The sequence below is a fragment of the Asterias amurensis genome, chromosome 1 (genome assembly GCF_032118995.1).
Source record: "Asterias amurensis chromosome 1, ASM3211899v1".
NCBI classification, from domain to species: domain Eukaryota; kingdom Metazoa; phylum Echinodermata; class Asteroidea; order Forcipulatida; family Asteriidae; genus Asterias; species Asterias amurensis.
Window position 1 is genome coordinate 31,205,449 of NC_092648.1, and position 12,126 is coordinate 31,217,574.

At 39.6% G+C, this 12,126-nt stretch overlaps 1 protein-coding gene across 3 annotated transcripts in view; it reads right to left on the minus strand.

The window, feature by feature from the left end:
- Nucleotides 1-279: 279 nt before the first annotated feature.
- The window catches only part of LOC139936681 (TOG array regulator of axonemal microtubules protein 1-like), a 50,437-nt gene continuing 38,590 nt past the window's right edge, over nucleotides 280-12,126 (minus strand). For all 3 annotated transcript variants that reach the window (XM_071931566.1, XM_071931559.1, XM_071931551.1), the window contains 12 exons: nucleotides 9,968-10,451; nucleotides 9,096-9,255; nucleotides 8,179-8,361; nucleotides 7,318-7,510; nucleotides 6,885-7,033; nucleotides 5,854-6,012; nucleotides 5,071-5,197; nucleotides 3,881-3,990; nucleotides 2,555-2,753; nucleotides 1,769-1,985; nucleotides 1,292-1,378; nucleotides 280-743 (listed from right to left, as the gene is read on the minus strand). In XM_071931566.1, the coding sequence (XP_071787667.1) occupies nucleotides 496-743; nucleotides 1,292-1,378; nucleotides 1,769-1,985; nucleotides 2,555-2,753; nucleotides 3,881-3,990; nucleotides 5,071-5,197; nucleotides 5,854-6,012; nucleotides 6,885-7,033; nucleotides 7,318-7,510; nucleotides 8,179-8,361; nucleotides 9,096-9,255; nucleotides 9,968-10,451 (2,316 nt within the window). In that variant the 3' untranslated portion in view covers nucleotides 280-495. The remainder of the gene's footprint in view (nucleotides 744-1,291; nucleotides 1,379-1,768; nucleotides 1,986-2,554; nucleotides 2,754-3,880; nucleotides 3,991-5,070; nucleotides 5,198-5,853; nucleotides 6,013-6,884; nucleotides 7,034-7,317; nucleotides 7,511-8,178; nucleotides 8,362-9,095; nucleotides 9,256-9,967; nucleotides 10,452-12,126) is intronic.

A 12,126-nucleotide genomic window follows, 5' to 3' on the forward strand; every position in this document is an offset into this window, starting at 1 on the left:
TGGTCAACTAAAGGTCAACTATTTTGAATGGTCCCCAGGCTGGTTGACTACTGTGGTTGACCATTTGGAACCAGCCTCATTATCATGGTTGCCACAGCTAAATCGCTTATAAAGACGGCGACTATTGGGAACTTTCTTCTTACAGAAAAACAGTTTACATGTCACCGTATCCACATGTGAAGTTAAGCAAAACACGGCATGGTACGAACATGGTGGCTTGGTACATGGTGGCTTGGTACTGGGTGGTGGCTAGGTACATGTACAAGGGTGGGGGGGGGGTGTCGGCTAGGTGCAGAGTGCAAATTGAGCAAGGTGACTATCACAACCATTAATTCTCACACTTTCTCTCAAATTTTCTTTCCATATTTCAATACAGGAAAATATTAAATCCAATAGATGTATTGCAATATATAAATATATTTCCATATATAAATGGTTTGATTTGTCCATTTTTTTGTTTAATACTTTACATAATTATCTACTCTTTATTTGGTGTCATACACCAATCATCTCCATCAGTGTGTTATGTTGCCGTGGTGGTAGGCTACTTGCATGCTGGAGTAAGGCATCACCCATCAGGCCATGGAGTTCAGTCGCCAGTGTATTGACAGCGCCCCGTAGGTTCAGCGTTCCCCCCGGGACAGCCCCACTCCCTGTGAGGCTACCCAGAAGGTGCCACAGGACTGGTAAGACATTGCGAACCACTGTCTGCTGTTTGCGTTGATAAACTTTAGTTGAAAGGACTGAGGTATTGAAAGAGAAAAGGGGTCCATAAATGTACTTTGTCGTTTAATAGGTACCCGCTGTTAAATATGGGATTCAAACTGCCTCTAGATAACGGGCAATCTTGTTAGTATGACACTGCTCTAGAACTGCAAAGGTCTTGGGTTTGAATAGTAATGCGAGTAATATGCCTGTTATTTTTCCACAGATCTCGGGGAAAGTACTGAGTATACAGTGCTAACACACATAGGTGTACGGGTTAAACCAAACTAGTATTCTTCCTTGTACTGCTCAAGAATTTCCGCACATAGTGTCTAATGCTTGCTAGATTCAAGTACTTGTATAAATCTTTAGCTCCCACTTAAAATATTTACTGCGGAACAGCTCTATGAAATGCGGCTCAGGTGTTATTGAGCACGAACACTTTCAAAACTATTTTGTTCAAATGAATAGAAATCCCCAAAGTTAACAAGATAAATATCTCATGTTTTGGTTTCTTTATTTTTCACTTTTCCATGGCCAAAGATATGTCTGAGTGTGAACTACGAGGCTATGAGTTGTTACTTACAAGCTAATTTCTCCACCATCTTGGGCTTGACTCTGGCGTTTCCATACTGCGTAGCAGAGGAGAACGGCTGCACTAAGACAATCTTATCTGGAGGAGGCAAAGAAGATGGTTTGGATTTATGAGAAACTTTGCCTTCAGTTAAGAAAGGACTTCAAATTTATAACATCAATATTGTACGGTTTATGGAGTAAAATCTTTGAAAAAGTCTTCGGTTCAAAAAAGCGTGTTAGTTTGTATTAGGTGGTTACAATTGTTTAAAATATCTCATTAGATATTAATTGTTGAAGAAATACAAACTATTTTTAATGAATTTTTTATTTATTTTTTTTAAACTGAGAAACCACAAATACAACGATTATGCGGAGTACCAAATATTTATTTAGATATTTCTATTAATGTCTAAATGAACGACTAGAAAATAAAGCTATTCCATAAAACTACACTATAACAAAATCCAGTAGATATCCCTTTACGTACCAACATTTGCTATAATGCTGTCTAGTATTTCCTCACTAGTTTTGCATATAACAGCATTCTTTGAAGCTAAGTTACCAGACACTACTGGTACCACTCCTGTTACGACAGCAGCTAGGTATTCCCCAAGTCTGGGTACCATACCAACCATTGTTTGCAGTGCAGCTTGGTTTACTTTACTGTTGGAGTCAGTCAGCCGTGGTGTGAAGTTGTCAAAGATCTGTTTACAAAACAGGGAAAAAAAATTCAAATTAGTCTTTTGATGGAGCTCATTTCTTGTGCAATCTGTTAATTATTGCCATGCAATGTCGAGGGACTATGGAGTTTCTCAGCCTCAATATTTGCTAAACACTTAAAAGTATTGCTTCATAGCAGTAACAGGTTCTAGTCAACATGCAATGTTATGTATTGTATGAGCATAGCATGTGGCAAGTTCCCCAACAAATTTAGCTTAGTAAATACAGTCCTTTACGGCGCTATACAATTGCTTCAGGCAGACTCCTGGTAAAAGCCAACCCTTCCCCAAGAGATCGGGCTAAGTCAGATAAATTGCAGCACGAGTAAAAGGATGCGACAACATTGAGGTAATGGTGGGGTTGAACAATATTCTTGGGTTTAGTTCTTGATAATAACAAAAAAGAATTGAACTGTGTTCAACTCCTGTGTAACACTTGCTGTGAAAACAGCCATGTGACATCAAAATTTGCTTCGCACTCTCAGGAAGTACGATTTGGGCTTTAAGCGGGTAAAATTTCTCAAAACCGGAGGAAAGGAGAGATCAAAACAAACCTTGACTATATTGGATGCTACCAGTTCCTTGTTGGTTTCAGCCATCTCTTGTAATTGGTTGATCCCCTGTAATCTCTCCGTCCAATCAGCAGCTGAGAGTGATTTGCACATGTCCTTGACTGTCTCCTGATCCCCCTCGTTGTTACGTGAATTCCGATTGGTCCGTTTCATCGAACTGGACAGTGGAGTTGGAGGATCACTGTTGATAAATACAAAGAGCCCGTCAGATGGATGTTTCTAACATAGGTTTTTTCCGGTCAATTTTGGCAAATAAGCAGTCAATTTAACCACCAAGCTATTCTATTTCGCGTGAAACCGAATGCTACTGCAAAGGGTAGTTCGATTTCATTTTATGATTTGTCAAATAATCATTCAATTTAACAATTCATCAAAGCAGCATTTAAATTCGCAGACACTTCTTGAGGCGTGTGTGTCACAAAAAAGAATGTCGATATGTTAAATTGAACAGAGTGCTAAAGGAATTTGACTCGACTCAAAACGAAATTGAATGGCCGAATTCTCAATTTGAAACACAGCAACAACTGGAGAGGCAAAACAGCTTTAATTCAAACGCATGAAAATAAAATTGGCTGCTCATTTACCGAATTTGACCGAGAAAACCTATAGCATTGTTTTGCTGTTTCATTTTCGTTTCATTTATTATTTTACAGGGTAAAAAAAAACAGTTACAAAAGAGACATTCAAATTACAAATACGCTAAATTGATTACACAAGACTGTACACAGTAAAACTTGTTAACAGCATCCCCCACCCCTCCACGCCGGATTACCAAATCAGAACTAAATCACAATCGAGTGGATCTCCTTATTATTTGCCACAATGTGCTTTAAAAAACAGTCAAAATTGTGTACATGTAGTATTTATTGATACATGCAGTTGTGGCGTTACCTGGGAACTACGTAATTAGGCCAATTATTAATCCATCTGAAGTAAAATTTTATGACTCAATCACTTATCGCAAGGAAATTCCCTTCGCCTTCAAAGTTTGCGCAAAGTACAAACCGCCCTTTAGAGGGAATCAAGCGAGGGAAAATATTACATTCTGGATGTTGGCTGACCCTACCTGGATTTAATGATGAATTGTTTTTTCCCTCTGCACAAGCTAGCGTATCAGGCAGACAAATGCAAATTGCATGCCGATTTGTGCTAATTGCAGGTGATACACACAACATCAACAAATTGTTATTTTTGCTTTGTGAAAATAGATTATCCATGTCTGAAATATTGAAAGACCAAACAGTCAAGACATAGCAACATCCAGCATAAAAGCCATAGCCCTAGCCGGAGCCAATGTTTCATACATACCTGCTGCCAGCTGAGTCGATCTTTTCCCTTGAGGAGGAATTGACACGTGGGTTGGACTGACTACGTCTCACTCGCGCTGACGACGAGTCATGCGGTAAGCCACCAGGACCCTTCAAGATTTTAAACAAACAAAAATATTGAGAGAACAATTCTACGAAGAATTATTCATTTTTAGACACAGAGGGGAGCATTGAAAAACAAGTAAAATTCAAAACTGCATTTATGATAGTGCCAACCCCTTCAGGGAAAATGTCCCTAAATGATTGAAAGAAAACAGAGCAGAGAGAAAACCTCCATGCCTTAAACAGGAATATTTTGAGAAGATTTTTTGTGCCACGTTGGCAGTCTGTTGATGCAATTGTTCCATAATTGAGATTAATTAATCCAACAAACTGAAAACTATGCCCACTATGAGATTTAATGGCATCAGTTGGAATTAAGAGAATATTTTCTTGCTTGCATAGCGGAAGTCTCTTGCCAACATGTATCCTTACACCGATGTGATTAGCACTGCACACCAATAACTTTTGCAGTACCTACTGCTAAAATATAGGATTCGAACTGCCTCTAGCTACCCGGCAATCTCATCGGTCTAGTTAGTAAGACATCTGCTCTACAAAGGCAAAGGTCATGGGTTTGAATCCTACACAAGTAATTTTCCATTGAGCTTTGTCACACAACTCATGAAAGTTCACAGTGCTTTACATAAGGTGTAAGCGTAAACCCCCCCCCAAAAAAAAAAAAAAAATGGGTTCATGTTTTCTTAACTCAGTAGTGAGACAAGCTGATGAGTTTTGAAAGTTATTGGAGCTGTTTTTTTTAAAGAAATCAACATCTAGGAGACTGAATTCAAAAGTAAGGTTGGGACTGTGGTCTGGGGAAGTGAAAGGTTTGTGGAATACACAATTGTGCTAGCCTGGGTCAAATTTCACAGAGTCGCCTCAGCAAAAAACATTGCTTGACAATTTTCTGCCAAGCAAAAATTGGTAGGATACCAGTCACAAATTGCACTTATGACATGAAACTTTGGCTGGTATTCTAATTCTAGTAAGCATTTTATTGTTGTGCTTAGCGAATTTGTGTGCTTAAGCAGCTCTATGAAAGTGGGCTCTGGTCCCAAACTAACACTTCAAGTATTATTCAACGTTCATTGACAACTTCTAGTATTTTATTTACAAATATTCCCTTACCTTCTGCCTGAGATGCTCCAGTACTTCCTTGATGGACCTCATGTCTTTGGATGGTACATATTTCTCAATCAGTTTACCAAAGGACTCGTGTTGCATCATTGAGTACAACATCTTGCGAGCATAAAACCTAGCAAATCATAAGCAAAATCAGTTATTAATTCTACTCTTAAGATTGTACCCCAACAACACTGCATGCAGAAAATATGATGAAAATCAGGAATTCTTTGTTAAAATTATAAAGAATCACCCCAGAGAATGATGTGTTGAACATCTATCTGCTTTGCGGTAATCCATGCAAGCTGCCATTTTAGCTGCATGACATACTTCAGTTTACCCCTTGATTGGTCTGGGTTTTGTTTTTTTGTCACACGGTATTGATACTCCCAAGTCCCCATCTGATATAGAGGACGTGCACAGCGGAAGAAGATAACAAAAAAACTTTTTGCAAATACCCATTGCGCAAGCGCTAACTGTTGTAACTTGATCGCTAGCTAGACCAGCATGCACCTCATTCCACACCTAAGGCACGCGTACTAAGTATTTGCGATAAGGGTTTTGTAGCCCTAACAGCCGACGTCACACATTGCTCCTTCCAGGCATGATATTTGGTCTTTCGAAAAAAAAAAAAGAGCATTTTACCGTTTACAAGGGCTGATGAACCTGGTGACTTTTAAAAAATAGTTTAAAACTTTTTAATTAAAATTTGTTCGCTTTTTCCCCAAAGGCAAAACAATCAAAATTCAACGTAGAAAGAATATTGTGCCTGTCCTATGCAAATCATACCTGGTTTCCTGTGCATTGTCCACAGCTAATCGAGCTGCTGTGGGTAGAATCTTATCAGTGATGTCCTTCACGCCACTCAGTACCCTCCCTGGTCCCATCTTCTCTACTAGCCTGTCAAGGTGCATTGCTGTGGCCTTACGGACATTCGCACTCTTGTGACTGTACAGAGAGAAGGATATATAGATAGTTTTTGTAAAAACTTGTATGTTTTATTAAAGACACTGGACACTATTGGTAATTGTCAAAGACATTGCCTTCACAGTTGGTGTATCTCAACATATATATAAAATAACAAACCGTGTGAAAATTTTAGCTCAATTGGTCGTCGAAGTTGCGAGATATTAATGAAAGAAAAAACACACGAATTTGTGTGCTTTCAGATGTTTGATTTCGACACCTCAAATTCTAAATCTGAGGTCTCGAAATCAAATTCATGGAAAGTTACTTCTTTCTCGAAAACTACGTCACTTCAGAGGGAACCGTTTCTCACAATGTTTTATACTATCAACCTCTCCCCAATACTCGTAATCAAGAAAGGTTTTATGATAATAATTATATTGACTATCTACCAATAGTGTCCACTGCCTTTAAGTCAATTTGACAGTGTTCCAAAAGAACTACTCACTATTGGCTCAATGGGCAACTACTTCATGTTGGGTCACTAGGAGGCAGGAGACGTATCATGCAAAATTAAATTGCGAGGCATTACAAAAAGTTAACAATGTATAAATTACACTTTGAAAACAAAAAACGATAACATCGCAAAAAGTGGACACATAAAAAAAAGGAGAAACAATAAATGGTGGTCTGTATTAATTGCACAGAACTAAAAAAAAAAAACAAGGAAGCCCTGCTTGAATCCTAAGGTTGTTACAAAATGCCTAAATGTCTCATGACAACTGACAAACAAAATTTACAAAACTACCATAAAGAAAAACAAAACACTGATAAAAATCTAAAGAGACAAAATAATGTTGCATTTTTTTGAAAGGAAAAGTGATACAAGAAAAAAACAGTCCATAAAATCTAACCTTGATCCCGCGTTAATGAGTGCGCAGACCGCCCTCTGTGGACTGACATTTGAAACCATGGAGTCCAGGGCTTTGTCGACATCTTCCCGGATGAAAGCGTTGCTCTCTCCTCCCTTGGGCACCAGGATCTTACAGATCTGATCCAAGTCCTGAAACAAACATTTTCATATTATTTTACTTCATTTACTCTGATCGTGTAGCCAAGGACTCAGAAAAGCAAACTTGATCCCTACACAAGCCAAGAACCCACAGTATGACCTGACCTTTACTAAACTTCTTTCAAAAAAAAAATCAAAGTCATGTCAGGATGTGGACATGCTATCATGCTTTCAAAGTAGTATAGCATGACTACAAACACAAAACCCAGAATCCGATTTACGAAAAAATTTGAGATAGTTAAAAGTTGATCTTGGGATTTGACGACTGGACTAACCTTGTCCATAGCTGATTTGAGCTCTTGGAACATTTCAGCCATGCACATAATGGCCAGCTTGGACACTGAGGACCGTAGATTCTTCACTTCGTTCATCACAGCCACGACCACAGTGTGCGTTTGATCTGTGATGACCTCGGGATGAAACTTAACAAGTCTTCGGATGAGATTCAAGCCCTCCATCTTGGTTTCCCTGCACAAATAACAAATAAATAAAACACACATATACCCTTTGAACAAACCATTTTCACCATAAGAATGCTATAAGTGTGCTATGGCAGCATCTAAAAGGTCTAAACAGTAGGAATTATGTTTTATTTTATAATTATTATATATAGAAATGTGGGGTTTTGGGGTGTTTTTTTTTTGGTGTTTTTTTTTTTGGGGGGGGGGATCAGGTTATTGAAAAAACCTCTCTTAGTTGTACTTCCACTATGCAAAGTTTCAAATCCTACTTACAGTAGGAATGCTTGTAGTACTACACGTATGTGAAGCCCAAGGATACTTTCCTTGTACACATTTACACAAAACCAAACGGTCCAGAACCTTCTTCATTATCATCATAAGCATCAGCATGCTAAGACAGCATTTAAAGTTCACAAAAGTACAACAGTAAGGATGTTTGTAATACTACATGGAGGTGAGGCCCCAGGATGCTTTCTTAAAGAACATTTATAATGTACGCAAAACCAAACATATCCTTGAAATCTTTATCATTTTCACCATCAGTATGCTGAGGCAGCATCTCCAGAAGTCAGCATTGTAGGAACACTAGAAAGATACCACAACGCCAAACCAACCACTCAATGAAACCTATTCAACTTTGGATAATGTACACGTAAATGTTTCTCCAGCACATACCAGTCCTCGTTCCCCATGTACTTGTATGCATCTTGAAGAGCCTTGTCGGGGTGGTTGAAGGGTTTCATCTCGGACGCATCTCCTTGGTTCGGTTCATGCGTTGAGCTGAGGGCGCTCGATGGAGGACCACCCGAGATACTCCGCCCAAGGGCGCGGTGCTTGGGAGATTGGGGCTGAGTGGGTCTGTTGGTGGAAAAAAAACAGAATCAGAAAACAGATCAGGATTGATCAAACTTTTTGAATTTGTTTCCACTAGGGACTCATTCATCCAGGAACTTTGTACAGGTAGATATTTGGTCCTTGGAGAAAAAGTAGGAAACGTTGAGACCAATTCAGAACTGACTCTGCGGCAGTACAGTTAATTATTCTATAAGCTAAAGTAGTAGTTCAGTCTAATTTCTATACCATCCGCCCTGGTAATAGTTAAAAGCAGGACAATTCTTTTCAGAACTGAGAAGTCTCCCGAACCTCCGTTTATCTACTCTGCGGCAGTAGAATAAAGCAAGACAGTTCCCTAAGAACAACTCTACCTGGCAAGTATATACACACACGGTGTTACCGCAAACCAAATAAACATAGGACTATTTTGTCAAGTGTAATACAAGGGCTGAACTACATGTACATAAGGTTTACCTTTAATAGACTTTACAAACCTTATTGACAAAAAAAAATCGGGTTTTTCCTTAGGGCATACAAAAGAGGAAAACAGACTTAAGTAGGAAGAATATCATGCCTGTTTGTAAAGATGGGTAAGCACAGCCCCATCCAATGCCTTATTTCACAAGAATTTAAGCAACAAATCTACTAAACGCCAGCTAAAAAAAAATGCTGGAAAGGATTTGGGGGTCTTCACGATTAGTACTTAATTGAATGGTATCTGCACTCCATTCATAAGATCAATCGACACAAATGCTTACGATTTGGTTTTCTTCTTCTTGCTTGCGATACCAGCTACTGGTGGTTTCCCTATGACCTTGGAGGGACTTTGAGGGGCTCCAGTTTCCATATCGATATCTTCAGCTTCATCAGTGGGCGATATTGCTGAGCTCCTCGGATTGGATCCAGATATCTGGAGACCTGACATCAATCAATGGAAAACAAACGTCGTTTATATTTAGATAAACACCCCACACATGTATGTAAAATTTGTTTATTTGGTTTCCTTGTCACACAAGGCAACTTTTACAGGCAACTTGTAAGGGGGGCAACCAAATGTAGTGCATGCTACAGGGCCACTTCAGCACCACGATTTCCAAGAAAAACATGTTGGCATTCAAATGTCAATGGATTCTCTTTTTGGAGATAGCGTGGAAGTGGTTGCCAGTAAATTGCCTCGTGTGACCATGGCTCTTTCACTGATGTGTGTAAAGCACTGTATACTCAGTTCTTTCCCCGACATCCTGTGATAATAATTCCACAGGCACATTACGCAAGTGGGATTGGAACCCACAACCTTTGCCATTCTAGAGACGATGCCAAAGGACTCAGGAAAAACTTAGTATGTAGTGAATACCCTATCACTACCCCTTTGTGAAAACATAATCATATTCTTCATCTGTGATGCAAACTGAGAAGTTTACATTGTTAGTAGATGTACAATTTGCATCAAAGATAAAGAATATTATTATGTTTTGAACTCATTGATGTAATACTTTGCCAGTAAGTTGAAAAACTTAGTAACTAGATTGTCAACTTCCAATAATCCACTGTCCACCCTCAAATCATTGTATTTTTACCCTACTGTAACATTTAAATAGTGATATCCATTGAGACTATATCATAAGCTTACCTATTGCATCTGTACCGGAGTTATTATTATCAATCTCCAGCTGTTTGAGTTTCTCTCTCTCCCGATCACTGGCCCTCTGTCTAGCCAGTTCCCGCTCCTCATCCTTAGCCTTTCGAAGTTCCCTCTCCTCGTCCTTGGCCTTCCGGAAAGCTTTCTTCCTCTCCTCCTCCAAGGCAACACGTTGGGCTTCCCTCCTCTCCTCCGCCTCCTGCCTCTTCTTCTCTTTCTCCTCTAAGACCCTCTTCCTTTCCTGCCTGTCCGCCTCAATCGCTCGTCTCCTGGCCTTGCCCTCTTCCTCGGCAGCTTTGCGCTTTGCTTCTCGTTCTTCCTCCATGACGCGGCGACGTTCTTCCCGCTCCTGGGCGGCCTTTTCTCTCATCGCTTGCTTCTCCGCCCGCTTCAGCTCCATCTCTTTCTTCTGCTCCTCTTGCCGTTGAGTCATCTTATCTTGAAGAGCTTTGGACATAGCGATCTTGTAAGCATCCTGTGATAGGAATGAAACCAAACCAAATCATAACAACATTTATAAAGCGCCTTTTCCTTGGGCTGCAAAGTGCTCAGAGAATGACAAAAAAAAGAAAAAGATGGAAGTAACATTTTGGAAACCAGGTAAATAAAAAACCACTGCCAGGCTCAGCCTTCAGCGCTCACACATGAGAAGGTAGTCCAGCCAAGGCTGTGCTGTCTTTGACAATCATTGAAAACCTGAATGATGAGTTTTGTAAAATACCAAGGCTCTCAAAAATTAGTCGTTAAAAGTTCCTTCTAATGTCTGATACATTAGTTCTAGAAGGAGAACATTAATTGTTTGTTTTCTAAGAAACACATCGTACAGCTAACCTATCACATTCGGTGACTCAATTGCTTGCAAAAAAAAAGTAATTAACAGTTTTATCAGGCAATATTTACTTATTCAAACAAGTGGGTTTTTATCATAAAAATTGAACAAGGTTTGATTCAGCCAATATTCCCCTGCATGGCATGGAACTCTTCAGATCAATTACTGAAGGATCTAACTCCTTTTTGGATGGACTGTTGTAAACAAGTGGTCTAGTGCACCAGACTTAAGTTCTGGTGTTGTCAGTGTTGATTTCACCATCATGGCATTCTTATGTCCTCGAGTAAGACACATAATAATAATTGCTTCGTCCGTTGGATGGCGATGTTGAGCCACAGGTGTGTGAAATCCACTTAAAAGAAACCAGTACACCTATCCTTAAAGAGAAGAGTATTGCCCTGGTGTTTCTGGTGGCACATAAGGTGCAATTATTTGTAATTGTGGCTCACAAATAAAGCAAGGGCCCTTTTCACACTCCACTTTAATCTGGAGAATCTCTGTGTGTTAAGGACAAATTTAACATGGAGACTCTCTGAGTTAAGCGCAGAGCGTTCCCACTACACATTTCAGGGCTAAAATTCCCCAGATTAACAATCCCAAAACTGGCTTAATCCAAGTAAAATCAAACCCTGCCCGGGACTAGAGTTAACCCACTAAAAATGTTGGTGTTAAAAGACGGCTCACTGCAAATTGCTCTGATAAAATTTTAAGTATGAACACACATCAGGTTTTCCTGTTTACGGTGGTGGCAGGTTGAGAGTTTCAACCACCTCCATGGAAGGTGAAGTCGAATCGAAAAATGTATAAACTCCAGTAGCATCTGCTTATGTGGTTAAACCATGGCACTCTTATTACGTACAACCATACACAAAAGAAGACTCCATTGTTTGAAAGGCTTCCTATTTCTATGCAGGCAGTGAATGATTTCCCTTGTGCATCAGAGCTAATATATGCTACACAAATTCTATCAGTTGCTACTAAAAAAAATCATCATTATGTTACTCAATTATAGACCGTATTGAATAACCCCTTTTTGCTATGAAAAGTCGCCATCTTGTAGGGCAAACCGTATGCGCATCCAAACGCGTACATCATCAAGGCACGCAGCACGCAACATTCCCGGTTTGATTTCTATGGCAGTGCACGCACACACGCACAGACACCATCTTGTATTCAATACGGTCTATAGCATTCAGTGTGCACAGAATAAGTCCAGTCTAAATTCTATGGAATGCAAAATTACTGGGCGCATTCATTGCACGGTACTTTACATTTTTCATCAGGATTCCTGGAAGAGAAAAAAACCACAAACAAAGCGGGC